The sequence below is a fragment of the Pristis pectinata genome, chromosome X, assembly GCF_009764475.1.
Source record: "Pristis pectinata isolate sPriPec2 chromosome X, sPriPec2.1.pri, whole genome shotgun sequence".
Classification (NCBI taxonomy): domain Eukaryota; kingdom Metazoa; phylum Chordata; class Chondrichthyes; order Rhinopristiformes; family Pristidae; genus Pristis; species Pristis pectinata.
In genome coordinates this window covers 12607963-12635760 of record NC_067450.1, presented here as the reverse complement: position 1 = coordinate 12635760, position 27798 = coordinate 12607963, and the positions used below count along the sequence as shown (strand labels likewise).

Genomic DNA, 27798 nt, shown 5'->3' with positions numbered 1-27798 from the left:
CCGCAGGGTTAAAAGAATAGCCATGAATTAGCACCTGTCCTTCCCAACATTTGAACAGAGTAGTGGAACATGGGAAATATGGGAGATATCTTTGGCTGGGCTCGGAGAAACAGCTCTTTAACTGTTGCCCATTGTTAGTTAGGAGATCATGGCAGCAAGAGAGATGAATGTCACTGAGTCATCCAGGAAGGAAGCAGGCCCTTCGGCCCACTGAGTCTCTGCTGACCATCAACCACCCATTTACACTAATCCTACACTAATACCATCAACTCCCCCCAGATTCTACCACTCACCTGCACACAAGGGGCAACTTACAGCTAATTCACCCACCGACCCGCACGTCTTTGGGATGTGGGAGGAGACTGGAGCACCCGGGGGAAACCCACAGTCACAAAGTATCTGTTTAATTTGCCTGGCACCGCTTCATTTTCCATTATTAATTACCCAGACTCACTTTCTCTAGGACCAACACTTTAACTTTTTAAAAAATATCTCTCAAAACTCTCACTCTGTTTTTCATTTCTAGCTCGCTTCATTCTGTAACTCTCATTTCTCCCTCCTGTTTAACCTTTTATCCACCCTGTGCTGTTTTTAATATTCTGCCCAGTCTCCTGACCAACGGTCTGTCTGTACAACAAAGTACTTTTTCATTAAGTTTGATACTACCTTTAACTGGTTAACCACTGATGGTGGGTTCACCCCTTGGAATTTTCATCCTCACTGGAACGTATGTGCTCTGTGTGTTCTGAGAGATCCCCATCAACAGCTGCCACTGTGTCTCCACTGACTGACCCCAGCTCACTTCAGCCAGCTCTGCTTTCATCCTTCGTAGCTGCTCTAATTTAAGTTTAAAGGACTCATCTTGGACCCACTCTTCTGTCCCTCAAACTGAGTGTAAGATTCAATCATTTTACGATCGGTGCTACCGAGGGGTGCCTTCACTGAGAGGTCATTGACCCTGTCTCATTGCACAATACCCGGTCTAGTGTAGACTGATCTCGCCTTGGTTCCACAGTGTGCTATTCTACAGAACCACCCTGAAGACACTGAACTGCCCATCTCCACTACTCCTGTACATCTGATTTTCTAGTCTATATGTAGACTGAAACTGCCCTCTGACTATCACTGGACCTTTCTGACAAGCTCCCATTCTTTCTTCCTTTATACTCTGGTGTGGTGACCCTTCCAGGGCCTGTATAACATTCCCACAAGCAACCTCAGTCCTTTATTTCTCATCTCCACCCAAACCACTTCTACATCCTGGTTTCCTGAACGTGGGTCGTTGCTCTCGATCGCACTCAGACCATTGTTAATTAACAGAACCGCTCCGCCACCTTTCCCAGCTTCCTGTCCTTCCAAAGTGTCATGTACCCTTCAATATTCAGGTCCCAACCTCTGTTGTCCTCTAGTCATGTCTGTGTGACGGCCATCAGATCGTATTATTTATCTCTATTGGCACTCTCAGGTCATCTGTTTTGTTTTCAGTGCCACAAGCATCCAAGTACAGAGCCTTTAGTTTTGTCCTTTCATGATTTTTGTAACGTCTGGACCTTAGTACTGAATTACTCTTTGACTTGTGCTCTTCATTCCTTCCTGCCACAGTTTATCATTTCCCGTATTATTTTCTCCCTCGTTTTGTCTCTACATCTCTAATCTTTGATTTACCACATCTTCCCTACTTATATCACTTGCCTCCACTACTTAGGTGCCAAGTGGATGTTTCCCCTGGCTTGAGAATCTAAAACTAGGGATACCCTTTGGCCCACGATGTTGTACTGAACTAAAGATCCAAGGATAATGAATCAGCCACTCCAGACACAGATGAGGAGACGTTTATTTACGCAGCATGTTGGGAATCTTGGGAATTCTCTACTTCAGAAAGCTGTGGTGGCTCCAACTGTTGAGTAGATCCTTGGTTGAGTTCACTTGATATTAAGAGAATCAAGTGTTATGGGGATCAGGTGGGAAAGTGGCTGAGTTATGATCCTACTGAATGGCAGGGAAGGTGCAAGGAGCTGTATGACCTACTCCTGATACTACTACTTGTGTTCTGCTCTTATGGGGCATCTGGGCTTGAAGGAACTGGCAAACCTATGGTGGCAAAGTGATGAGCATGGAGATTATCTTCTGTCGTAGCACTGGGGTCTGTCAGAAGTCCGCTATGCTTACTTGGAGGGAACCGGCTGGATAAATGCTGCAGATGCACTATAAAGAATGGCCAGATTAAGAGAAAATCATTTGCCTGTTATGGCTCTTATGAGCATTGGGTTCTGGGAGCATGCAGTTTTTATCTGCACCTCTGCGGGTAGGGGAGCAGTGAATGGGGGCCGATCACAAAGGTGGGCCAGAAATGGCTCGCAAGTCATACGTTGTACGTCATGCCCTTAAAGGTATCTTCTTGACCTCCTTACTTTGTTAGGTCTGACTTCAGTGACGGCATCAACCAACAGTAAGCCATGCAGGCAAACAAACAATACACAGAGCAACATGTCACACAATTGAACTGCAAGCATTAAAAGAATGACACTTAAAGAACTGAAAGGATGTTGAAAAACAGCAATCTCCTTAAAAGAAACTCATAAAGGTAGACAGGGCCCTAAATCACCCTCTCCTCCTATGCTGCTCGACCCGTTGATTTCCTCCAGCAGATTTTTTGATACTCCTTTTAAATCCCACCTGACCTTTCTTGACAGCAATTAGTTGCAGGATCCTGTTGGATTCGACTGTTTTAAGTAGTTTTTTAGCATGTATAGTGTTTCATACACCTCAAGTGGCTGCACAAAGAATGGCCGCTGTTAGCTTATTGGTTCGTCCATCAGGTGAATATGTGTGTTCTCGTTGGTTGGTTTGGCCACAGGTATCTAATAGGTTTCCTGATTGGACTATTAGCTAAGGAGAACCTCTTACCTCAGGTATAAAAGTTGTCATTATTTGTTAATCTCTCTCTTGCTCACTTCCCCCCCAGGCCCTAGTTTATCTTGAGTTCCTTTTGTCTCGGCTCATCTCCCAGTAGAAAAGCTAGCGCCACGTGCTCTGTGACTGTTTCTTTGTTTTAAACTTTTCCAATAAAACTTTGTGAAGCACCAAGTTGTTTTCAACTCCTTCCTGGACTCCTGAAAATAACTGGATCCGACAATCCCCACAAGGATGGGAAAGCTTAAGGGATAATTGTATTGGGATTGGGACCAATGGATGGTTTTCATTTTTGGGACCAACCAGAGACTTTCTGCTCCTCAATTTTCTCCCTTCTCTCAGATAGCCCTGGGTTTTGTTCCCTTCTGAAAACTGACTCCAATTTTGATGTTTTCACCACTTCTCCAGCTAAGCTCAGGTGTTAAAGCAGCTACCTTTGCTGGTCCATGTTGCTGACTCTTATCAAGTGGGACGGGAGCAGAGGCTGAGTCGCACCTTGAAGTGTATCGTTACGAGCCAGGTTGCTACTTGATGAGCGTCCCTTTAAGGGACCTGGACAGTAGTGTAGTAGTGTGTGTGTGGCTTTATCTGACTACTGCGAGTGAGAAAAAATGACAAAGAAACAAAGCAATGGAGATCTTTGGTGATTGAGGCGTCGTATTGGTTCCATCGTGGAACGTGTGGATTTCGTAAACTCCTTCTCTCTACATTCTACTGTGGTGTTCAGAAGCCTTTGATCATCGTTCTACTCTGTGACTTGCTGAACTGAACTTTGAGAACTATACCTAGACTTGGGGTTTGGGAACTTGCCACACACACACTTCAGGTTTATTTTTGGGTGAATATCTAATAACTAACGTTTTTATTTCTCTTATTATTTCAAGTAGTTATTAATAAATAGATTCTAACATTTATACATGGCTCGTTGTGCTTCTATTGTTGCTGGTACGTAAAAGTATCGTTACCTGTCAAGAAGCTCTCTGTTATCTCAGCAAAGCTCTTACAGATTTTCCTTTCAAACATGCTGCAGATTTAAAAGCTATACCCAGGCGCACAATGATCATTTGATTGTCACATCACGAACGGGTCAGACATTGACTGACAGTGAGAGGTGGGAAGTCCAGAATGTGGTCTCATTCTGTGGGAGGAAACCGGAGCCCCCGGGGGAACCCCACATGGTCACAGGGAGAACGTGTAAACTCCACACAGACAGCGCCGGAGGTCGGGATCAAACCCAGGCCTCTGGAGCTGTGAGGGAGCAGCTCTACCCGCTGCGCCACTGAGCCTCCTTTGCAGGCAGCGCAGCCACGATCTCATTAAATGCCAGGATGGGGGTGGGGGGGGGGGGGAAGATGGGGTGGGGTGGTTCATACTCGAAAATTTTAGAACTGAGACTGATAGGTTTCTGGTCATCAATGAAGGGATACGAATGGAGTTAATTTCTCGTATTCTCTAACAATATAGAAAGAGGCCATTCAGCCCATCGGCCCTATGCCAACTCTCAGAGAAATCCCATCAATCCCATTCTCTCACTTCTTTCCCTGGAACCTATCCTCCCCACATTCCCACCAACTCCCCCCAGACTCTACCCCTCACCCACACACTGGGGGCAATTTACAGTGGCCGATTAACCCAGCAACCTGCACATCGTTGGGATGTGGGAGGAAACCGGAGCCCCTGGGGGAAACCCACGCGGTCACAGGGAGAACGTGTAAACTCCACGCAGACAGCACAGGATGATCTTGAGTAGCAATCGACCTCTTCATGCCCCCATGCTTAGCTCTACTACAATGTCCCGCTACTAACATTTTTCGTCAGCATGCCGGCCCCCTCTATGGCACTTACCATTGGTCACTGTTCTCCTCGCAATCTCCCACAGTACAAGACCAAATGCCCAGATGTCTGTCCACTTGTATGACTCAAAACGACTGGTGCGGATAGTCTCATCCAGGACCTCTGGGGCCATGTAACGCTTGGTCCCCACTTTAGGGTTGTTTCCAATGTCCAGGAAGTCGTTGTTCTGGGAGTGCATGACAGCCAAACCTGCAAATGCAGTGAAGGAGAACGTTACAACGATTCAGGCAACAATGCATCAGACTGAGGCACAGACATATCGAAGAGGGGAAGAATGAACTAGGTCAATGCTTGTGGCTCCCATCAGAAATCTTGGTTACATTGCTGCTCAGGTGCAGTTCCCACAGGAAGTGGGAATATGCACAACTGCCATTCCAGAGCCTCGGGAAGCCCCCGCCAATATCTGTACCAGGAAGGAGAGCAGGCACAGTCCTGGTACCGTTAGTTGTTACAGTCAGATGCAGAGTTCGTAGAAAGCATTCACCTGTCTTAACTTTCTGTGCAACACTTCTGTAAAAACTGCTTCTGAGTCTGTCGCCTCTTTTCCTGTGCTCACCCAGTCACCCTCACCTCACCCACATTCTCGCGGCTAAGTCTGACTCCCGTTGCTCCTGGACACACAAGCAATCACTGCAGACTTGTTACCAATTGCACGCAGCTGATTAGACACCGATTAGATACAGGACAGTTACTACTGATTGGTTACTGACTGTGTTCAGGCAACCTGCTACCTACTTACAAGCAACATGTTGCTTATTGACTACTGAATGTAGTCTGGCAATTCGCAGCTTACAGGCATTTCACTGCTGATTTACAAGCGACTTTCTGGTGATTTACAGGCGACGGCTGCTGATTGACTTCAGATTGCATTTTGGCAGTTTGCTGCATATTTACAGGCAACAGCTGTTGGTTGACCACTGATTGCGTTCTGTTAATTTGCTGCTAATTCACAGACAACTTGCTGGATTTACAGACAATCTGTTGTTGATTTACAGAAAAACTTGCTGCATATGAATAGACAACTTGCTGCTGATTGATAAACCTGTTGATTTGCAGGTAAGTTGCTTCTTATATACAGGCACCTTGCTGCTGATTGACTATTGATTGCGTTCAACCAATTTGCTTTTGGTCGACTGCTGTTGGGCACAAGCAACTTGCTGCTGACTGGCTGATAATTGATGCAGGCATAGTATTTGTACACTTGCAACCAGCTGATGTTGTCCACAGATCTGCTGATTGGACGAGACTGTATTTAGACACAACTGCTGGTAGGATGCTGTTTGTGTTTAGACCATGCTTACTTGCTTTGGATTGGCTATTGCGTGTGAATAGGCAGTTGCTGTTGATTGGCTAACACTTGCATAAAGGTAATTTGCTAATCATCGGTTGACTGTGGACAGGCAACTTGCTTCTCATTGGTTACTATTTGCATAAAGGCAGTTAATACCGCTGATTTGCTACCAAATGCATGCATGCAACTTTGCTGCTGATTGACAAATCATTGCATATAGACAGCTTGCTGCTGATTGGCTATCAAATGCGTACAAGTAATTTGCTGCTGATTGGCTAACAACTATGCACAGTAAACTTTTACCTTGTTTGTTAATATTTCGTTATGGCAATTTGCTCCACACAGAAGAACTATTGCATGCAGGAAGCTTGCTGCATTTATTTGGTGATGCGCATTTTTTTGCATGTTTGTTTTTCAAGACTGACCTCATTGCTTTCCTAGAAATACAATGCTCTATGCATAAGATGCATTTCACGGTGTGTTTCGCTGTACATGTGACTAATAAAGACAGCTTATCTAATTCCTCTTTTTTGCACTATTTATTTATTTTGTAATTTATAGTAATTTTTATGTCTTTGCACTGCACTGCTGCCGCAAAACAACACACTTCACGTCAGTGATAATAAACCTGATTCTGGATCTTCCGCACACAGCATTATCCTTATTACCTGCATAATAAGACCATCAAGAAAGAGCTATTTAAGTTGCACCTCATCACATTTCCGTCACATTTTGCCATGGATCACTTTGAACAGCAGTTGTTATATCGACACACATAGTACTAAATTTGCACACAGCAATAAGTGAGTGACCAGGCAATGTGCGCTGATGGTGATTTGAACACACTGATAATCTCCAGACGGAGCGATGAAGTACAGAGTGAAAGGAAAGCTTGCACCTTTCACAACGTCCAGATGCCCCAGGTAGCTTTGCAATCAATTAAATACTTGAAGTGTTGAAAATCTTGAAGTGTACCAATTTGCACGCAGCAAGCTAATGCAAGCAATAGCAACCAGATAATCTGCTCAGTAATGTTGACAGAGAGAGGAGCATTGGCCAGGATATCAGGGATAACTCCCCAACTCTTCTTTAAAATAGTGCCATAGGGTACTGCTGTCACAGATGCTGCCTGACCTACTGGGTATTTTCAGCATTTTCAGTTTTTATTTTATGCCGCTGTGTGGGACTTGAATCCACTTCTTCTGACACAAACGCAAGGGTGATTTCCAACAGCCAGAACTAATGCAGCAGAGCAGGGAGAGGGGATTTTAATTTGACAATGCACCTGAAGGACAACATCTCCAACAGTGCAGCACTCCGTCAGCACTGCACTGGATTATATGCTCAGGTTACAGGACTTTGGACTCACACAAATCAAGATAACACTTTACAAAGGTGTGTGTGCTTGGACCATGCGTATGGGTAGAACATTTGATGACTCTTACTCCCACTGGGTTGGCAGCTGTGTACACAGTTTCACAAACCAACATACGTCTTCAGTATGTTTAAAGAAGATTGATGCCAGAGGTATGGAAATCATCAGAAGAATTTATGGGAGAGAAAGGAGGGGAAATGAATAAGGAAAATTCAAACCACAAAAACAATGTACTTATTTAAAATGGTGCGTCGTCCTTGAGTTTACTCAGTAAAAGTCTGTGCTCTGAATGATATCCTTATCCTTTCTTTCCTCCCCAAAGGCACTGTGGGAGCACCGCAGAAGGACTGCAGGAGTTCAAGAAAGTAGCTCACCACCACCTTCTCAAGGGGCAGTTAGGGATGGGCAATAAATGCTGGTCTTGCCAGTGATGCCCACATCCCGACACATGACTTTAACAAAAGCTTGTACGCAGCCAAATAAGTTATGCAGCCAAAAAGTTATGCAGCCAAATAGGCCCAGGGCTCAAGCCTGTCTGTTCTAAGGTGGTGAGCTGAGTTTAGGCAGTGTGCATGCTACAACTGATCATCAATGCACCCTGACGAGGGAGAAGAATTCAACCAGGGTTCCTGTGCCCGGCCACAATCCAGTAACATCTGTCAGAACATAGGTGTGTTCGTGAGTGTGCAGGTACGATTGCGAGTGCAAGTGAGAGTGTGTAAATGAGTGTGTATGTGTGTGTGACTGAGTGTGCCCAGGATTCAGCCCGCTCACTCTCGCTACCTTGGTACAAGAGCTTCTGTTGGAACCACTACTTCCATTCTGCCCAAAAATGGGCATCCAGTAGGAAGGGAAAGCCAGTGACAGGGGGAAGTGGTCCACAGTGTTGACCACCTTGTTGACACCTCCACAAAGCAGAGAGCAGGAATGGTTCCGTAAGTTTTGGTCAACGGCTGGGAGGTAGCTTCAAAGCAGCAGGAAGGACGCAGCATCGGTAAATCAGGGAGATATTCACCACAGCCATTGAAACAGTTGGACACCAGAAGACACCCGGTCAGCTGGCATGGTCTCCCCTGCAGCCATGTCCAGGGTGTGATCCGCCAACTGAGTCACAGGAGAGGTGCGAAAGGAGTTATTTATGGAGTAGGGAAATGTTTGGTACAAGAAGGGAACTTAAGCTCCTTGGCGATAACTGTGTAAGGTAAGTGGAGCTGAGACTGGAAGGCAAAGAGTGAGGTGAAGCATGTTGAACCATGAAGAAGTGAGCAGGACGTTGCTTGTTTCACCAGCCTCATTACATGAGGCACTGCAGACCAAATCTGGAGAGTGGTTGTTACCTAAGTCTGCTATGCAGCATTGCTTGTTTCTCTTGACAAGGATATTTCTGCTTTTCAGGTCCCGGTGGGCGATAGCTGCTTTGCCCGGTGTCCCAATGATTTCTGCGTGTAAGTGGACAAGGCCGCTGATGATGGAGAGCGCGAGCTTCAGGCAGCCCTGTGCGTTGACTGCGTTGCACTGCAGGTAGTCGTACAGTGATCCGTTCTCGTGGTAGTGGGTTATGAGCCAGAGCTGGGTGCTTGAGTTTCTCGATGTCATGTCTGAGGCGATGAAGCCTGGGGAGGGAGGAGGCAAACACAACCGGTTAGAAGATGAGTCGAAGTCGAGTCGAAGGGAAGTTAGGGAAATAGGGGAGCTTGCTTACATTCCACAAAACACATTTGGCCCAAGAAACTGGTACCAGAGAGTGTTTCTGTTCCACACTAGTTCTCTCCATCTTTCTCTCTCTCTCTCTCTCTCTCTCTGCATCAGAGTGCATGTCTCACAAAGAAATGCATCAGAGTGTGCAATTCTAGTCGTCCCATTGCAGGAAGGATGTGGAAGCTTTGAAAAGGGTACAGGTTTACCAGGATGCTGCCTGGATTAGAGGGCATGTGCTATAAGGAGAGGTTGGATAAACTTGGATTGTTTTCTCTGGAGCGTCAGAGGCTGAGAGGAGACCTGATAGAAGTTTATAAAATTAAGAGAGGCATAGATAGGGTGGACACTCAGAGTTTGTTTCCCAGGGTGGAAATGTCAAGTACTAGAGAACATTGTGGTGGTGGAAACAGATATGATAGAGGGGTTTGAGAGGCTGTTAGACACATGAGTACACAGGGAATGGAGGGATACGGATCATGTGCAGGCAAGAGAGATTTAGTTTAATTTAGCATCGTGTTCAGCATTGATATTGTGGGCTGAAGGGCCTGTTCCTGTGCTGTACTGTTCTGTGTTCTGTGTTCTCAGTGCTATTTGGCCAAACTACACTCTATGGAAGCAAGTCCCATATTCTCACCACTCTCTGGGTAAATAAGCTTCTCCTGAACTCTTCACTGGGTTTATTAGCTACCGCCTTAAGTTTCTTTGGGATTACTTCTGGTCTCCCCAACAAATAGAGCCCCCATCTCCATGAAAGTCAAAAATATTTTGCAGGTGTTGGAAATCTAAAACGAAAACAGAAAATGCTGGAAACACTCAGCAGGTCAGGCAGCATCTGTGGAGAGAGAGAGACAGTTAACGTTCCAGCTCCAAGACATTTTGTCTTCCCCACTAGACATAATCTTGCAGATTTCTATCAGGCCTATACTCAGTTTGCTTTTATCTAGAGAAAGGAACTCGAGCTCATTCAATCTGCCCTCTGCATTACAACCTCTTAGTTCTGGTGCCATCACAATGAAGCTTGCTTGTCCCTTCAGCCTCTGGACCCTTTCTGTTAATAATTTGGAGAAGAGAACTGTGCATAGATTAACCTTCTGTCCATTAAGTGCACTGTGTGGCAATCCCCATCTCTGGCTCCAGGTGATCCAATGGAAACGTGATGTGCCATGGTGCAAAGTTGGTGTTAGTATGCCTGTAGCCCATACTTTTCCCCTCTCATTTTCACCCCATTGTAGCAACAGGGGAAGGGGCATAAAGGGAGCTGCCAAATCTCCAGGGGTCTCAGCTGAAGATCAAAGAAACTGCAGATACTGGAAATCTGAAACAAAAACAAACAATGCTGGAAACACCCAGCAGCTCAGGCAGCATCTGTGGAGAGAGGAGCAGAGATAACGTTTCAGATCCACGACCCCTCGTCGGAACTGGGAAAGGGAGAGAATTTTTTTTTTCCGGAAACAGAGGCGGTGAAGGGGAGGGATGGATGGGACAAAGAGAATATCTGTGATAGGGTGAGGCCAGGGTTACCGTGGTGATGGTAGAGCAGTTAAACAGTTAGAAAGTGACAAAGAAGTGTGAGGTGTTGCCAGCAGTAGGTCAGGCTGTGCTAATGGAGAGAGGAAAGGTTCTGAGCCAATATCACAGAGACACAAGAGACTGCAGATGCCGGAATCTGGAGCAACGGACAAGAAGATGGAGGAACTCAGCAGGTCAGGCAGCATCCACGGAGGGAAATGGATAGTTGACATTTTGGGTCGAGACCCTTCATCTGGACTGAAGGTTGGGCTTCTGTTCCACAAAGAGGGGAAGTGCCCTCAGGCTTTTGTGATGGAGGTAGAGGTGTCGAAGTTTGGACATTAATGCTGAAAGTGGGATGGTTGAGGTCAGGAAGCTGGAAGTTGTTAGACATGGTGATGGAAGTGTGGGAAGAGACTGGGAAAGAGGCAAAAGATAGAAGCCAAGATAGGAGGAAATTAGTTCCATGGGGAAAGAACCGGCTGAAATAATATTGGAACAAAGCCTCTTGTGCATCTTAGGGAAGAGGTAGAACTGTGGATGGAGTACTGTGAGGTTGGAGGAAGCGATCCCCAGAGAGATGTGGTCACTCTGACAGTCCCTCATTCCCAGGTCCTGTGGCAATTCTGCAGCACTCACCTAGAATGTTATCATGCCTCAGTAAGACTGTGTTGTAGATCTCCGTCTCCCTAAACCAGGATTGTTCGTCTCTTGAGGAGAAAATCTTGACAGCGACGTTCTCCCCCTGCCACGTGCCTCTCCACACTTCACCATAGCGTCCTTTACCTGCGCAAAGGCAAACAAGGATTAGGAAGGGGAAACGTGATTTTCCAACGGCTCTGCTGTGGGAAGGAAATCCACTTCTTGCTATAAGAACCAAACTGTACACCAATAGTCTGGCTTGAATCAAAGCAGAGTCAGCTGATTTTCAGCAGAGGTTACTGATGAGGTGTAATGTCTGGCCAAGACCAGGCAAAATAGACAAGGCCTCATTATTATTCATTGAGCCCTGCCGGTGTAGCTCAGCACATCCCGAGCAAGGCATTTTTCCGAATGTGTGCGACACTATGGGTCTCAGCACACACACATAGGCCCAGGTTGGTAGAGGGCTGCTGAGGCCCAGTAACAACTAGCACCTTCAGAATAGGGAGATGCAGAGGGAGGAACATGGCAAATTATAAAATAGGGAATGGGTAGGGAGAATGGAAGGGCCAGAGGAAGCCTATCCTGACTAAGGAAGTTAAACATCCCTCCAAGTTAACTGGTTTAAGTCCAACCAATGAGGAAGGATCTTTTCCTCTGTCTTCAGGGCCCTACTGAGGAATGTTCACACACATTGATGGCATGCAGGCAAGGTACCAAAGTGCTTGGTCTCCTGAGCCCCTTGGCACACTACCTGCCCACGCTGAAATTTTCTAACGCTGCCAAATGGAGTGAGCTTGGGCTCTCCCTGTGCATGTCCTCATGGAGTGTGAAAATTTAAGACCTCTGGCTATACTTGACTTTATTGAAGGTGCATGCACAACTGCTTCCAGTATTTGTCCCCTGTACCATTCACTAACACAATGTATCCTGACTCAGGAGATTAGTCAGTTATACCAACTGTAGCAAGAGACCTGGATTCTTGTACTATATAAACATATCCACTTATAGAGGTAGCCCAAACTCTGACACCATTAGAAAGCTTCTGGTGGAAATGTATTCCTCTGCCAGCCCTTTGTTTCCTTGCCTGCCCGTCTCAGTTCATCTGCTGCGGAAACCCTCCTTCACATCTCACTGCCTCCAGGTTCAGCTATTCCAATACTCACTCGTTCAGCTTCCTCCCTCCATAAACTTGACTGTGCTGCAAATATCCTAATCTGCACCAGCTTCTGCTCTCCCTCTCTTGCCAGAGGAATCCATGACCTTCCTCCCTCTAATGCCCCATGTACAAACAGCTATCTCAGGAAGGACCAGGGATTGAAGCTCATACCTCCTTGGCCGGTATAGCTCAGCACATCCTGAACAGGGCATTTTTCCAGATGTTCTTTTAATGGGTAATTCCAGAGTTAGATGTACTTTAAGTGTTCCTTCATTCGACAATTACCACGGCCCAAGGAAAGTGAGTTTGAGTCATCCCAGTCCCAATATAAATGAGCAGATCTCATCCACTGGTACAAATTTTGCAATCCTACATAATTTATTCTTCCAACGACCTCCTGCCTGCTTTGGATAATTCTTTGTTAAAGGGATCCTGAATGCATTTTCCTCTCAGTGAATCAAGAGAAGAGTTTGGTCATTTACGGAGAACAGGAGAAGAGTTTTGACCACGGAACTTCAAGCTCCAGTGCCTCAGCTAACGTATCCACAGCCTTGAGTCGGGAGTGAAGCACACACGTGGAGAAGGTTGGAGCTTTGATCCACAGGCTGAGTTAGTGTGACACAGTAGGGATGGCTCCTCCACCGGCAGAAGGATGTTGGCTCAGAATCAGAATCAGGTTTATTATCACTGACATATGTCGTGAAATGTGTTGTTTTGTGGCAGCAGTACAGTGCAAGACATAAAGACATAAAAATTACTATAAGTTTCAAAAATAAATAAATAGTGTAGAAGGGGAATAATGAGGGAGTGTTCATGGGTTCACGGACCGTTCAGAAATCTGACGGCGGAGGAGAAGAAGCTGTTCCTGAATCATTGAGTGTGGGTCTTCAGGCTCCTGTACCTCCTCCCCGATGGTAGTAACGAGAAGAGGGCGTGTCCAAATGTCATGCATGATAAAGAGGTCAGTGTGATCGGGAATTTCCACTCTGCTGCACATAACAGCCCAGGTAGTGAGAGGTGCTGTTGGTTTGGATGAGGTTGAATTTGCCCCAGGGTATTGGGATATATTGCCTTGTGACTGAATGATAAGAGTGTAAGGGCATGTGGTGAGGGTCCTCAGTGACGGATGCCGCCTTCTGGAGGCACCGCCTCTTGAAGATGTCCTCGGTAGACTGGAATACTGCCGTGCTGAGGGAATGGGCTGGACCACAATTTCTACTGAAATGGACAAGGTTAAATAATCCTTCTGTCACTCATGCCTGAAGACTATGCTGCTGTGAGTGACAGGGAGTGAGTTGTAACTCTCTTTCGTTTACTGCATTTGGCTGAAGACATCATGTTGCTTGTATAGGGAGTCATTGTCGTTATTTTGGTTCTGAGAACTGTTTTTCTTCAGCTTGTATAACTCTCTTCAAATACACTTTGCAGACTGCGTGTCACAGTGTGCTGTGTAAGCTGACCCTGGTTGCTGAGCAAATGCTCTTTGATTGTTCTAAAATAACATGTTTACTGCTGCTGAGTGAATCCAGCTGTCAGTCCTGCTCCTGCCTCCAGCCCATTAGCTGACAGAGTGTTGTTCCATGGACATTCAATTCCTTCTTGTTCCCATTAACTGGGAGCTCAGCACTCTTTGGTCAATACATCTACCCACATGCAGAGGTGCAGGGAGTAATAATTCACAAAGCAGGGCAGTTCAGATCACTGCTGTCAACTGCCAGCACTTGGATTCAGAACATTAAGTTTCAATTGAGATGACAATGGGAAAAATTGGGGAAAGTTTCCTACTTATAAAGGCTATAAAATGCTTTGAAGTATCCCAAGGTAATGAAAGACACCATGCACATGCAAGTTTATTTTATCAGAAGGAATCCATATGGATTGTTGTAACTTCACTAGAACAATCCAAAATGTATCTTGCCAACCAGCTCCCTCTGCAGCCCTGCGTCTTGCTGCATTTCAGACATTTCATTCAAATCCTTTCCTTCCCCTGCACAGTGCTGCGGTTAACAAAGATAACCAGTTAGCAGTGTTGTGTGAGAATGAATTGGAAGGCATGAAGAGGGTGTTTGGAAAGGTTTGTACTGACCTACACACTCCATCAGTGTGATTTGCCTGGCTACTGTTCTCTGAACAAGGAACGGGAGACCAGAGCCACTACCAGAGGTACAGGAATGATCAAACAGGTCCTAAGGTGAGAAATGAAAAAGAAGCATTTGTTATTTTAAATAAGGATTAGAACAATTCTTTGCAGGAACTCACAACAAGAAACTAACAGCAGTTGGATGTGTCATCGTATAACAAAATTGTGTGTGACAACGCAGAAAGCAGCCAATAAATCCTCCTGCTCCCTGCGAAGAATGTTGCAAATTCTACTCCCCCTTTTATATTCCTAATATACTGTAGCTGGAAGAACTTGAGAGGATAATATTCAATCTGCCACTCGTGTTCTTTCTCATGACTTGTATAAGATGTTGGTGAGGCCACACTTGGAGTATTGTGCACAGTTTTGGTCGCCCTGTTATAGGAAAGATGTTATTAAATGAGAAAGAGCGCAGAAGAGATTTCCCAGGATGTTGCGTGGACTTGGGGGCCTGAGTTACAAGGAGAGGTTGTGTAGACTAGGACTTTATTCCCTGAAACGTAGTTGAGGGGTGATGGAGGTGTATAAGATCATGAGGGGCATAGACAGGGTGAAAGCACACAGTCTTTTCCCCCAGGGAGGTGGTGCTAAAAACAAGAGGGCATAGGTTAAAGATCAGAGGGGAGAGATTTAAAAGGGACATCAGGGGCAGCTTCTTCACGCAAAGGGTGGTGCGTATTTGGAATGAGCTGCCAGAAATAGTGGTTGAGGCGGGCACATTAGCAATGTTTAAAAGCCATCTAGATAAGTCCATGGATAGGAGAGGTTCAGAGGGCTCTGGGCCAAACGCAGACAGATGGGACTAGTTCACTGGGCAACACAGTCGGCATGGACGAGTTGGGCCGAAGGGCCTGTCTCCGTGCTGTACGACTCTCTGACTGGAAATCAGAGATGGGTGCTAGGTGATGTATGGTAGTATCGGGGATGGTGATGGTGGGGGAAGGAAGGGCCGGGCTTAATAGTGATGCACACCACAGTTGAGTAACCATTGTCACTCGCTGACCTTGGCATTCACATAGCATCCTAGTGAAGCCATCTCCCCCACCATGAATCACATGGGTTAGGAGAAGGAGGAGTGGAAATAATAGAGGTCAGTGTGATCGGGAATTTCCACTCTGCTGCACATAACAGCCCAGGTAGTGAGAGGTGCTGTTGGTTTGGATGAGGTTGAATTTGCCCCAGGGTATTGGGATATATTGCCTTGTGACTGAATGATAAGAGTGTAAGGGCAGAAGCTGGCAGTTGACCTCACCAGTAGCCCATCAGAACCATTCATTCCATTTGTACCCTTCAACAGCTGACTGGGCTATTGTGTTCCCTGTTGCAACGGACATTCCTGCAGTTACTTCGAATTTCACTCTTCATTCTGCACTAAGTCGGGGTTTGTGCTTCCCGGCTCCCGGGCATCCCGTGATTCACGGATCGAGGGAAAGAACCATTCCCTGTTTACTCTTTAAGGAACGTTTCACCTGCTCTTCTTCAGAGAACAGCTTTATAATTGGTCAATCCTGCCAACTCTGGTTTCACTTTTATGAAGCAAGGCTGCACCTTTTCCGGAATTCTGCAGGCAATGAAGGTGGGAGAACTTACGCCGATCGTGTTGTCTCCGAGCTCGGTTATTTTCAACATGTCTGCCTTGTTCAGCTCTTCGTCCTTGTTGAGGAACGGCACCTTCTTGTTTTTACAGAGTTTCTGGTGGAACAGAAGTAACAGGGCTACCAGAACACTCAGCACCACGATTGGGACCACCACTGTGATTAGAGATGTGAATTCAGTGCTTGGTTCTGAGGAAAGACAAATCACAGGAAACAGTGAGCAGAACGTGCCAACCTCACAGACTCATAGAGTCATACAGCATGGAAACAGGCCCTTCAGCCCAACCAGTCCATGCTGACCAAGATTCCCAACAAAGCCAGTCCCATTTGCCCACATTTGGCCCATATCCCTCTAAACCTTTCCTATCCATGTACCTGTCCAAGTGCCTTTTAAATGTTGTTAATGTACCTGCCTCAACCACTTCCTCTGGCAGCTGGTTCCACATGTGGACCACCCTCTGGGTGAAAAAGTTGTCCCTCAGGTCTCAATTAAATCTCTCCCTTCTCACCTTAAATTTTGATCTTGCTTCCCCAACTCTGGGAAAAAGACTATGTGCATTCACCCTATCTATGCCCCTCATGATTTTATACACCTCTATAAGGTCATCCCTTAGTGTCCTATGCTCCAAGGAAAGAATTCCCAACCTGCTCAACCTCTCTCCTTAACTCAGTCCCTTGAGACATCCTCATAAATCTCCTCTACATTCTTTCCAGTTTAATAACATCATTCCTATAGCAGGGTGACCAAAACTGAACACAATGTTCCAAGTGCAGCCTCACCAACGTATTGTACAACTGCAAAATAATGTCCCAACTACTGCACTCAGTGTCCTGACTGATGAAGGCCAGCGTGCCAAACGCCTTCTTCACCACCCTGTCTACCTGCGATGCCATTACCAGGGAACCATGTGCCTGTACTCCTCGGTCCCACTATTCTACAACCCTCCCCAGGCCCCAGCGTTCACTGTGAAAGTCCTAACCTGATTTATCTTCTCAAAATGCAACACCTCGCACTTGTCTGAATTAAACTCCATTTGCCGTTCCTCAGCCCACTTACCCAGCTGATCAAGATCCCTCTGTAATACCTGATAACCAACTTGACTGTCTACTCATAACTGGGTAGTAAACACATATTCCGACATGGGAACAGGAGGAGGCCATCCAGCATTCAGTGACCGATCTGTATGTTAAATTCAGCTCCTGACCCATGGCAGGTAAGATCATAAGAAAGAGGGGCAGGAGTCAGCCGAGTCTGCTCCACTATTCAACAAGATCATGGTTGGTCTGATCTTTGGCTTTGTCTCCATTTTCTGCCTGTTCCCCAGAACGCTTCCTTATTCCACATCCCCTGTAGCCTGGTCCACTTCATTCCCTTGCTGAAGAAAAACTAACCAACCCTTGGTTTGATATTTCCAATGATCCACCAACCTCAACAAACTGTTTACGGGAGGGAATTCCAGAGCTTTGCTGGCCTCTGTGAAAGCTTGCTTCCCGCCACCAGCGCTCCATAGTCCACCTGTAGTTTTACCGTTCCTTTCTCTGGCCGCTCTCACTCAATGAAGCATCTTCTCCCTACTTACCCATCTGTCCTGCTCATCACCTTGAATACCTCACTCGACCTTCTACACCTCATCTCCTGCGCTCCCAGGAATTTAAGATACCTTGCCTCCAATAGAATACAGTTATAAAGGAAGGCACCAAGGTCTCTCACTGCCTAGTTGAAGTAATACTCAACTTCTGCAGTGTTTTATTTGAGTAGAAAAGGAGACTTATTGACTTGGGGTGTGCAATTTAATTTCTGGAAAACTCTCATTCAAGGGAGGTCAAAACTTTTTGGAAATGATTATGAGGAGTTGGAAAAGTTGAATATCAAGGCATTCTTGTGAAAGATTTTAAACTAAGTTGGTTTCCCTCAGTTGGGAAACTAATCTTGAACATTGAATGTGGTTCTTGGGGGATGTATATTGAAACACAAGGACATGGCCCCTCTGTTCTGTAAAGGTAATTTCAAGAGCTATATGGAATTTAAAACCTTGTGTATAACATGTATTTCCTGTGCATATATCTTACTTTCTTTTGTTGCAACTTTGACCATGCTTTTCTGTTAAGTTACCAATACATGCAGCGAAAGTTTTCCAATCTTGCAATGTTAACAGTCGCAATGTGGGTGCAGGCTTTGACCACAAGGTGGCTCCAAAGTGGCATTTGCAGCTTCACCTTTCGGACTGTGACGCTTCCCGTTGGGTCAAGGTGGCTTGCAAAGGCAGAGGTGAGAACAAAAAGGTGAGCCTCACCAAGAGTGCGCCCTTGGGCTTTAGGTTACCACCAGCAATGCATTGCACACCAAGTCAGGAAGCCAAACTACCTTGTGCCTCCGTGCACCTGTCTATCTATGCACATTCTCACAGGGAGTTAGGTGAAGAAAGATCTTGCATTATTCACAACCTTATGAGATTAGAACATAAGAAGTAGGGGCAGGAGTGGTCCATCCAGCCCCTTGAGTCTGCTCTGCTACTCATTCGGATCGTGGCTGATCTTCTGCCTCAGTACCATTTTCCAGCACCATCGCCATATCCCCTGATTTCCTTAATATCCAGAGATCCATTGATCTCTCTTTGACTGAGCATCCACGAGCCTCCAGGGTAGAGAATTCCTTGGATTCACCGCCCTCTGAGCGAGGGATTTCTTCCTCATCTCAGTGTTAAATAATTCTCACTGATTCTGAGACTGTGATCCTCAGTCAGGGGAAACACCCTCACTGGATCCATCCTCTCCAGCCGTAGAACCATAGAACCATAGAAAAACTACAGCACAGAAAACAGGCCATTCGGCCCTTCTAGTCTGTGCTGAAACATTATTCGGCTAGTCCCATTTACCTGCCCCCAGCCCATACCCCTCCAGACCTCTCTCGTCCATGTATCTATCCAATTTACTCTTAAAAGTTAAGAGCGAGCCCGCATTTACCACGTCAGATGGCAGCCCGTTCCACACTCCCACCACTCTCTGAGTGAAGAAGTTCCCCCTAATGTTCCCCCTAAACCTTTCCCCTTTCACCCTAAAGCCATGTCCTCTCGTACTTATCTCTCCTAATCTAGGTGGAAAGAGCCTACTCGCATTTACTCTGTCTATGCCCCTCATCATTTTGTAAACCTCAATCATATCTCCCCTCATTCTTCTCTGCTCCAAGGAATAAAGTCCTAACATGCTCAATCTTTCCCTGTAACTTAACTCCTGAAGACCCGGCAACTTTCTTGTAAATCTCCTCCACGCTCTTTCAATCTTACTGACGTCCTTCCTGTAGTTCGGCGACCAGAACTGCACACAATATTCTAAATTTGGTCTCACCAATGACTTATACAACCTCACCAAAACATTCCAACTCCTATACTCAATACTTTGATTTATAAATGCCAGGATGCCAAAAGCCTTCTTTACAACCCTGTCTACCTGTGACGCCACTTTCAAGGAATTATGTATCTGAACTCCCAGATCCCTTTGTTCCTCCGCACTCCTCAGTGCCCTACCATTTACTGCGTGTGTCCTCCCTTGACTTGTCCTTCCAAAATGCAACACCTCACACTTGTCTACATTAAATTCCATCTGTCATTTTCTGGACCATTTTTCCATTTGGTCCAGATCCCCCTGCAAGCTTTGAAAGCCTTCCTCGCTGTTCACTACACCTCCAATCTTAGTGTCATCAGCAAACTTACTAATCCAATTTACCACATTATCGTTTAGATCATTGATATATACAACAAACAACAATGGTCCCAGCACAGATCCCTGAGGCACACCACTAGTCACAGGCCTCCAGTCTGAGAAACAACCATCCACAACCACTCTCTGTCGCCTCCCACTCAGCCAATTTCGAATCCAGTTTACAACCTTTCCATGGATACCCATTGACTGAACCTTCTGAACTAATTTCCCATGTGGGACCTTGTCAAAGGCCTTACTAAAGTCCATGTAGACAACATCCACAGCCTTACCTTCATCTACTTTCTTAGTGACCGCCTCAAAAAACTCCACAAGATTCGTTAAACACGATCTACCAGGCACAAAGCCATGCTGACTATCCTTAATCAACCCTTGGCTGTCCAAATACTTATATGTCCTATCTCTCACAACACCTTCCAATAATTTACCCACTACTGATGTCAGGCTCACTGGTCTGTAATTACCCGGTTTACTCTTTGAGCCTTTCTTAAACAATGGAACAACAAGAGCTCTCCTCCAGTCCTCTGGCACTGCACCCATGGCTAAGGACATTTTAAATATATCTGCCATTTCTACACTAGTCTCTCTCAAGGTCCGAGGAAATATCTTGTCAGGCCCTGGGGATTTATCTACCTTTATTCGCTGTAAAGCATCAAGTACCTCCTCCTTTTTAATCTCTAACTATTTTCCTTTTAACTATTTTCTAAATTTCTATGACACCTCCTCTCATTCTTCTAAACTCTGGAGAATACAGTCCCAGTCTCCGCAATGTCTCCTCACATGGCACTGTGACAAGTACATCCTTTCTTTATGTAAGGAGACCAGAACTGTCCACAGTGCTCCAAGTGTGGTCTCACCAAACCCCTCTACAATTGAAATAAGATTTCCCTTACTCCTGTACTGAAACCCTCTTGTAATGAAGGCCAACATATCATTTGGCTTCCTAATCACTTGCTATACCCGCATGTTGGCTTTCAGTGACCCGTGTACAAGCACACCCAGGTCTATTTGAACATCAACACAACTGATCTCTCACGATTTACCAAATCCTTTGCTTATCCATGTTTCATTCCACCCTCCGTGTTCTCTCAGCTTGTCCACATCCCCCTGAAACCTTTCTACATCCCTCTCCCCACTCACACTCCCACCTAGTTTAGCACCGTCAACAAACCCAAAAATAGGACCTTTAGTCCCTTCAGACAAACCAGTGATCCAGGTTGTGAACAGCTGGTGCCCACACACCGACCCCTGTGATACCCCACCAGTCACATCCAGTTAACCCCACAAGGGTGTGTTTATTCCCACTCTTTGCTCTCCATCTGATACCAATTCCCCGTCCACGTCAGTACGTTACCCCCAATTCCTGAGCTCTCACCTTGTTGACCAGTCTCCTGTGGGACCTGATTGAAAGCTTCTGGTACTCCAATAAGATAAGATAAGATAAGATAAGATAAGATAAGACATCTTTATTAGTCACATGTACATCGAAACACACAGTGAAATGCATCTTTTGCGCAGAGTGTTCTGGGGGCAGCCTGCAAGTGTCGCCATGCTTCCGGCGCCAACATAGCACGCCCACAACTTCCTAACCCGTACGTCTTTGGAATGTGGGAGGAAACCGGAGCACCCGGAGAAGACCCATGCAGTCACGGGGAGAACGTACAAACTCCTTAGAGACAGCGGCCGGAATTGAACCCGGGTTGCTGGCGCTGTAATAGCATCACGCTGACCGCTGCACTACCGTTCCCGGGTCACTGGTGCTGTAATAACGTTATGATGTTACGCTACTGTGCGACATCCATTGATTCCCCCATCTACTCAGCAGTCATTGAACTCCATCAGATTAGTTAAACATGATTTTCTCTTCTTAAATCCACAATGACTCTTCTCAAAGTGCTCAATTATTATACCTTCCATTTTGGTATTTATCCCTACCACTGATATTAAGTGAACAGCTCGGTCTTTCCCTCTTTTCTCTCTCCTTCCTTTCTTAAACAGTGGGATCACATTTCCTTCCTTCCAAGCCACAGGAACAAATCCAGAATCTATGGAACTTTGGAAGATAAGAAACAAACCACCTGTCTCTATAACCACCTCTTTCTTAACTCCAGGATGTAGATCATTGCGTCCTTGGTTTTCAAGCTCATCAACTTCTCTCGTGCTATTTTGTGGATTAATGCTTATTTCCCTTGCTCCTCATTCTCACACAACCCTTAGTTCTCTAATGTGCCTGCCAGACTTTTCTCTGTTGTCTTCCGTGAAGACAGATACAAAGCAACTGTTTAACTTCTCTGCCAATTATTCCCCATTATAAATTCCCCTGCCCCTTTCTACAAGGGGCCCACACTTGCCCTCACTAGACTTTCCTTTTCAATGGACCTATAAAAGCTCCTACACTACATTTTTATGTTCCTCACCAGTTGACTCTCACCTTCGACCTTGCCTTTGTTTATCAATTTCTTTTTCCTTCTCTGCTGAACTCTAAAATGCTCCCAGTTCACAGTCTACGGCTATATCTGGCAACTTTATAAGCATCTTTCTGGGTTTTACTGCTTTCTCTAATTTCTCTTGTCAGCCACATTTTCCCCATTTCTGTGCTTTAAAGGAATTTTTTTGCTACTTATTCATTATTTCTCTGAACGCTAACCATTGCTTGTTCTACTTCGTTCAGAGTTTGAGGAGATTTGGTATCTCACCAAAGACTTTTACAAATTTCTATAGATGTACGGTGGAGAGCATTCTGACTGGTTGCATCACCGCCGGGTATGGAGGCTCCAATGCACAGGATCGCAAGAGACTGCAGAGGGTTGTAGACTCAGCCAGTTCCATCACGGGCACAACCCTCTCCACCATCGAGGACATCTTCAGAGGCGGTGCCTCAAGAAGGTGGCATCCATCACTAAGGACCCTCACCACCCAGGACATGCCCTCTTCATGTTATTACCACTGGGGAGGAGGTACAGGAGCCTGAAGACCCACACTCAACGATTCAGGAACAGCTTCTTCCCCTCCGCCATCAGATTTCTGAACAGTCCATGAACCCATGAACACTACCTTGTTATTCCTCTTTTTTTGCACTATTTACTTATTTTGTAATTTACAGTAACTTTTATATCTTTGCACTATACTGCTGCCGCAAGACAACACATTTCACATCGCATAAGTCAGTGATAATAAGCCACGGCCAATTCTTCTCTCACACCTTTCAAGTTTCCTTTGTTTAGATTTAAGGCCTTAGTTTCATATTGAATTATATTCATTTCAAACTCAAGGTAATATACTATCATATTATGATCACTCTTCCCCAAAGGCTCCTTTAACAATAAAATTATTAATTAACCTTTTCCCATTGCTCGAGATCTATAGTAGCCTTCTCCCTAGTTGCTTCCTCAAGATATTGATCCCGGAAACCACCTTCCAGAAGTGCTCCTGCTGACTTGGCTTCTCCACTCTATACGTAGGCTAAAGGCTCCCCGTGACGACTCTGTTACCCTTCGTACATGCTCCTCTGAATTCCAGGTTTATACTGTGACCAATATTACAACTACTATTTAGTTGCCTCTCAATAACCCCCACCAATGTTTTCTGACCTTTGCTCTTTCTTGGCTCCACTTCCCTCAAACAAAACTGCTCTGTTTTCCCTCATTCCTGTGGCCCCCCCTCACCCCTTCTCTTTCCCCTCTCCCGCCCTCATGACCTGCCCATCTATTCCCAACCTCCTTCCCTGTATTCCATGGTCCACTGTCCTCTCCCACTGGACTCCCTCCTTCAGCCCTTTGCCTCTTCCTCCCATCTCCTCCCAGTTTCTCCCATCACTCCCTTTCACCCCCCCCTCCCCCATCCACCTACCTTCCCCCTCTCACCTGCACTCACCTATCACCTGCCAGCCTGTGCTCCTCCCCCTCCCCCCACCTTCTTATTCTGGCTTCTGCCCTCTTCCTTTCCAGTCCCGATGAAGGGTCTCAGCCTGCAACATCGGCTGTTCATTTCTCTCCATAGATGCTGCCGCCAGCATTTTATGTGTGTCGCTTATAGCACTGGTCTGTCTCTTTTTACTCTCTGCCTGTCCTCGCTAAGCCTTGAACACTCTTGAACATTCAGTTCCCGTCAATGAGATCAGACCCGTCTACTTGTGCCATTGTCATCTACCCTGTGAATGTTGCGTGCACTTGGAGTTAGCATCTTTTGCTATTTTAGCATTTAACAAGATATCTCAAATGGCTTCCAAGCCAATGGTGGTGATATGGGTTGGTCAGGACACAAGTAAAATTTTATGGAATTCAAAGTGGAGCCATGGGATCTTCTACCTGCCACGTGACAGAAACGATGAGGCCTTGGTTTAACATATAATCTGAAAGGCAACCTCTTCAGCAGTGTAGTACTATCTCAGACTGCACTGGAGTGTCAGCCTAGAGATTGAGCACTCTCTTGGAGTAGGATTTGAACCTACAACCTTTCAGCTCAGATAAGAGAGTGTTACTGCCTGAGCCAAGGCTAATCCATGTTACACTTCCAAAACTTAATAACCTCTGGGAAATACACACACTTACGAAATTAAACACAGGCAGCCTAACTCTATTGTAACAATGAGGTGCCAGCCCTATCGACAAAGCCTGATGTTTATACCAGCAGTGTCATTGCAACGTTTAAAGAAATCAATGACCCTGACAATTCACAGGGGTTCTACTGGGACCCTTCTGCGGGGGCAGAACATCAGCAGAACCCAACTGGAAGCCAAGTGTGGCGATTCTTGGTGCATCTGTCCTTGGGAAAGGACATACGACGTCCTGCTGTGTTACAAGGACAACGGTGCCAGGCTGCTGGGGACTCCCTGTGCCTCCGTTCCCTTCATCCATTTGGGACCCAGTATCTGGACAAGCCAAATCATTCTCTTCCCACCCCCTTGGCCACCATAACTCTCCAACTCCCCATCAGAGGGCCAGGCTGGATTTCCTGTGCAACCTGAGAGCCTTAGACTGACCACCATAAACTCAGGCAGCAGATCAATGCAGGAGGGCACCAGCAGACTGCATATTGTGGAACTCCAAGGCTGGTCCAGCCAGGGTGACTGCCACCTGGCTTGCTCCAGAAGCAGGACAGTAGTCTGAGCCTGTTCAAGCCAAGATCAAACAGAGTCTTCCCACCAATCTACAGAAGTAAATGCAACAGAGAGTCCCGTTTACCTTTTGGTTTGTCCAGGGTGAGGTTGAGGTTACAGAAGTTACCTCCGCAGCACTTCATCCTGAGACCATGTGTCCAATTGTCACAGGGCTGCTCTCGGGAGCTGATACAGCCCTTCACCACCTCATCTGGGAACTCACTGATTACTGAGACAAAGCACCTGAAGCCAGTACATTTGTCCGTGTCACAATATCCATTCTGACACACACAGTCATACTTCTCCTCCAACGCCACTAGAAATGATAAGATAAGATAAGGTATCTTTATTAGTCACATGTACATCAAAACACACAGTGAAATGCATCTTTTGCGTAGAATATTCTGGTGGCAGCCAGCAAGTGTCGCCACGCTTCCGGCGCCAACATAGCATGCCCACAGCTTCCTAACCCGTATGTCTTTGGAATGTGGGAGGAAACCGGAGCACTCGGAGGAAACCTACTCAGACACAGGGAGAACGTACAAACTCCTTACAGACAGCAGCTGGAATCGAACCCAGGTTGCTGGTGCTGTAATAGTGTTACGCTAACCGCTACACTACCGTGCCTGCAGTGAACTATGACATTATCAAAAACTTCATATGAAGTCTTCCACTGTTGCCTTGGTCTCTCCTTGCACCTGTGATCATTACTGGAAGTAACCTCTCCTTGTCACTGCTTTGGGAAGGCAGGGGCGGGGAAGAAAGTTACACCACTGGCTTCTGATCCTGAGTCAGCATTTCCTCCTTCTAAAGGCACAATGGGCCGGAATTCTCGGTTCGGGACTTCCAGCAAAATAGTTCATGTGAGTAATGATGAGGCCTGGAAGTTACTGAGGGACAAACCCTTGATGTACTCATTTAGTATTTAGATGGTGAGCCCTGGTTCTAGACACAACATCCAGGAGAGACATCAGCCCCACATCTACCCTATTAAACCCCATATGCTTCAATGAGATCAGCTCTCATTTTTCTAATAGAGACTTGGTCTCTTCATAGGACAACCCCTCCTCTCCTCCTCCCCCCCCCCCATCACAGAAATAAACACGTTGTGAACCTTCACCACTCCCAGGTAGGGTGACTAAACCTGTCACAATGTTCCAAATGTGGTTTCACCAGGGCTCTCCATAATTGGAGCAAGATGTCTCTGAAAATCCTCTTGTGATAAAGGCCCACATAATATTTGACTTCCTAATTCCTTTCTGTTCTTGCATGTTAATTTTCAGTGATTCATCATACAAGGAGACCCAGGTCCCTTTGAACACCAACACCCTTCAATCTCTCCCCATTTTAAAAATATCCAAATTTTTCTACAAAGTGCACCGGGACCCATTGGCGCTTCAAGTCAACTTCAAGGTTGACACAGGTGGGTGGACCCTTGTTGTCTGGCAACAGTGACAAGGCAGCAGAAGTTGACCTGGCCAAAAGAAGCCCAAGGAAGTTCCGAAGGTTTCCCACTCTGATCCTCTTGTGGGACAGAGATGAGGGTTCCGCTCCACCACCCCCTCCACTGGCCTTTAAAGAGTCCATGGATCTCCCCTGGGTCACTGACTGCAGGGACCAGTTCCACTTGTGCTCACGACCTCAGGAAGAACACGGAGGCCGATGCCTCTGCTGAGGTACAATCCTATTCATTTTTATGTAACATTGTCCAGTTCTGGTCGACTCATTACAGGAAGGATGTGGAGGCGTTGGAAAGGGTGCAGAGGAGATTTACCAGGATGCTGCCTGGATTAGAGAGTATACATTATGAGGAGAGACTAAGGGAGCTACGGCTTTACTTTTTGGAGAGAAGGAGGATGAGGGGAGACATGATAGAGGTGTACAAAATATTAAGAGGAATAGATAGAGTGGACAGCCAGCGCCTCTTTCCCAGGGCACCAGTGCTCAATACAAGAGGGCATGGCTTTAAAGTAATGGGTGGGAAGCTCAAGGGAGATATCAGAGGAAGGTTTTTTATCCAGAGAGTGGTTGGGGCATGGAATGCGCTGCCTGGAGTAGTGGTGGAGGCAGGTACATTGGTCAAATTCAAGAGATTGCTAGATTAGCATATGGAGGAATTTAAAATAGAGGGATATGTGGGAGGAGGGGGTTAGATAGTCTTAGGCGAGGTTTAAAGGTCGGCACAACATTGTGGGCCGAAGGGCCTGTATTGTGCTGTATTGTTCTATGATTCTATGATTCTACGATTTCTACTTCTGCAGGCAAAATCAAATATTTATCTACAAACACAACACTTTGACATACCTGGAGCGGAGACTGAGATGAAATTGTCATTGCAGAGGTCACCTGTGCAACACTGTGTTGTCCCCTCTGGAACTTGCGACTGATTGCACTTCTTTTCACTGTTCTCACTTAAGCAGCCCCTCTGACGGACCTGCTTCCCATCCTCAATGGTGAGTGTCTGGAAGCAGAAGTTGCCAAAACAGCGGTTCCCTGTGCAGCCTTCACCTTCACACACACACTCAGTAGCCTTTGTACCTGTGAGGGAAAATTTCAATGTACCATCACTTTGTTTCTGACTGTGTAAGTATGTTTTGGGTGGAGGAGTAATTCCAAGAGGGTGGGCGAGATAAGTTCGGGCCAGGTTATGTAAAAACGGAGAACGTTGGAAACATTCGGCAGGTCAGGCTGCATCTGTGGAGAGAGAGACAGAGCTAATGGTTCAGGCTGATGACCTTCCATTAGAAGGTGGCAAAGTTGGAAATGAAACATGTTTTAAGTGGCAGAGAAGGGGAGGGATGGAGGAA

The 27798-nt window shown here is 46.1% G+C and overlaps 1 protein-coding gene across 6 annotated transcripts in view; it reads right to left on the bottom strand.

The window, feature by feature from the left end:
• Positions 1-27798, bottom strand: part of LOC127567047 (activin receptor type-1-like) — a 108681-nt gene that overhangs the window by 31954 nt on the left and 48929 nt on the right. For 3 of the 6 annotated variants that reach the window (XM_052009704.1, XM_052009706.1, XM_052009705.1), the window contains 8 exons: positions 27296-27529; positions 25077-25307; positions 21269-21313; positions 16172-16365; positions 14528-14627; positions 11280-11426; positions 8771-9046; positions 4759-4956 (listed from right to left, as the gene is read on the bottom strand). In XM_052009704.1, the coding sequence (XP_051865664.1) occupies positions 4759-4956; positions 8771-9046; positions 11280-11426; positions 14528-14627; positions 16172-16365; positions 21269-21313; positions 25077-25307; positions 27296-27529 (1425 nt within the window). The remainder of the gene's footprint in view (positions 1-4758; positions 4957-8770; positions 9047-11279; positions 11427-14527; positions 14628-16171; positions 16366-21268; positions 21314-25076; positions 25308-27295; positions 27530-27798) is intronic. The other 3 variants (XM_052009709.1, XM_052009708.1, XM_052009707.1) reach the window with 2 other exon arrangements.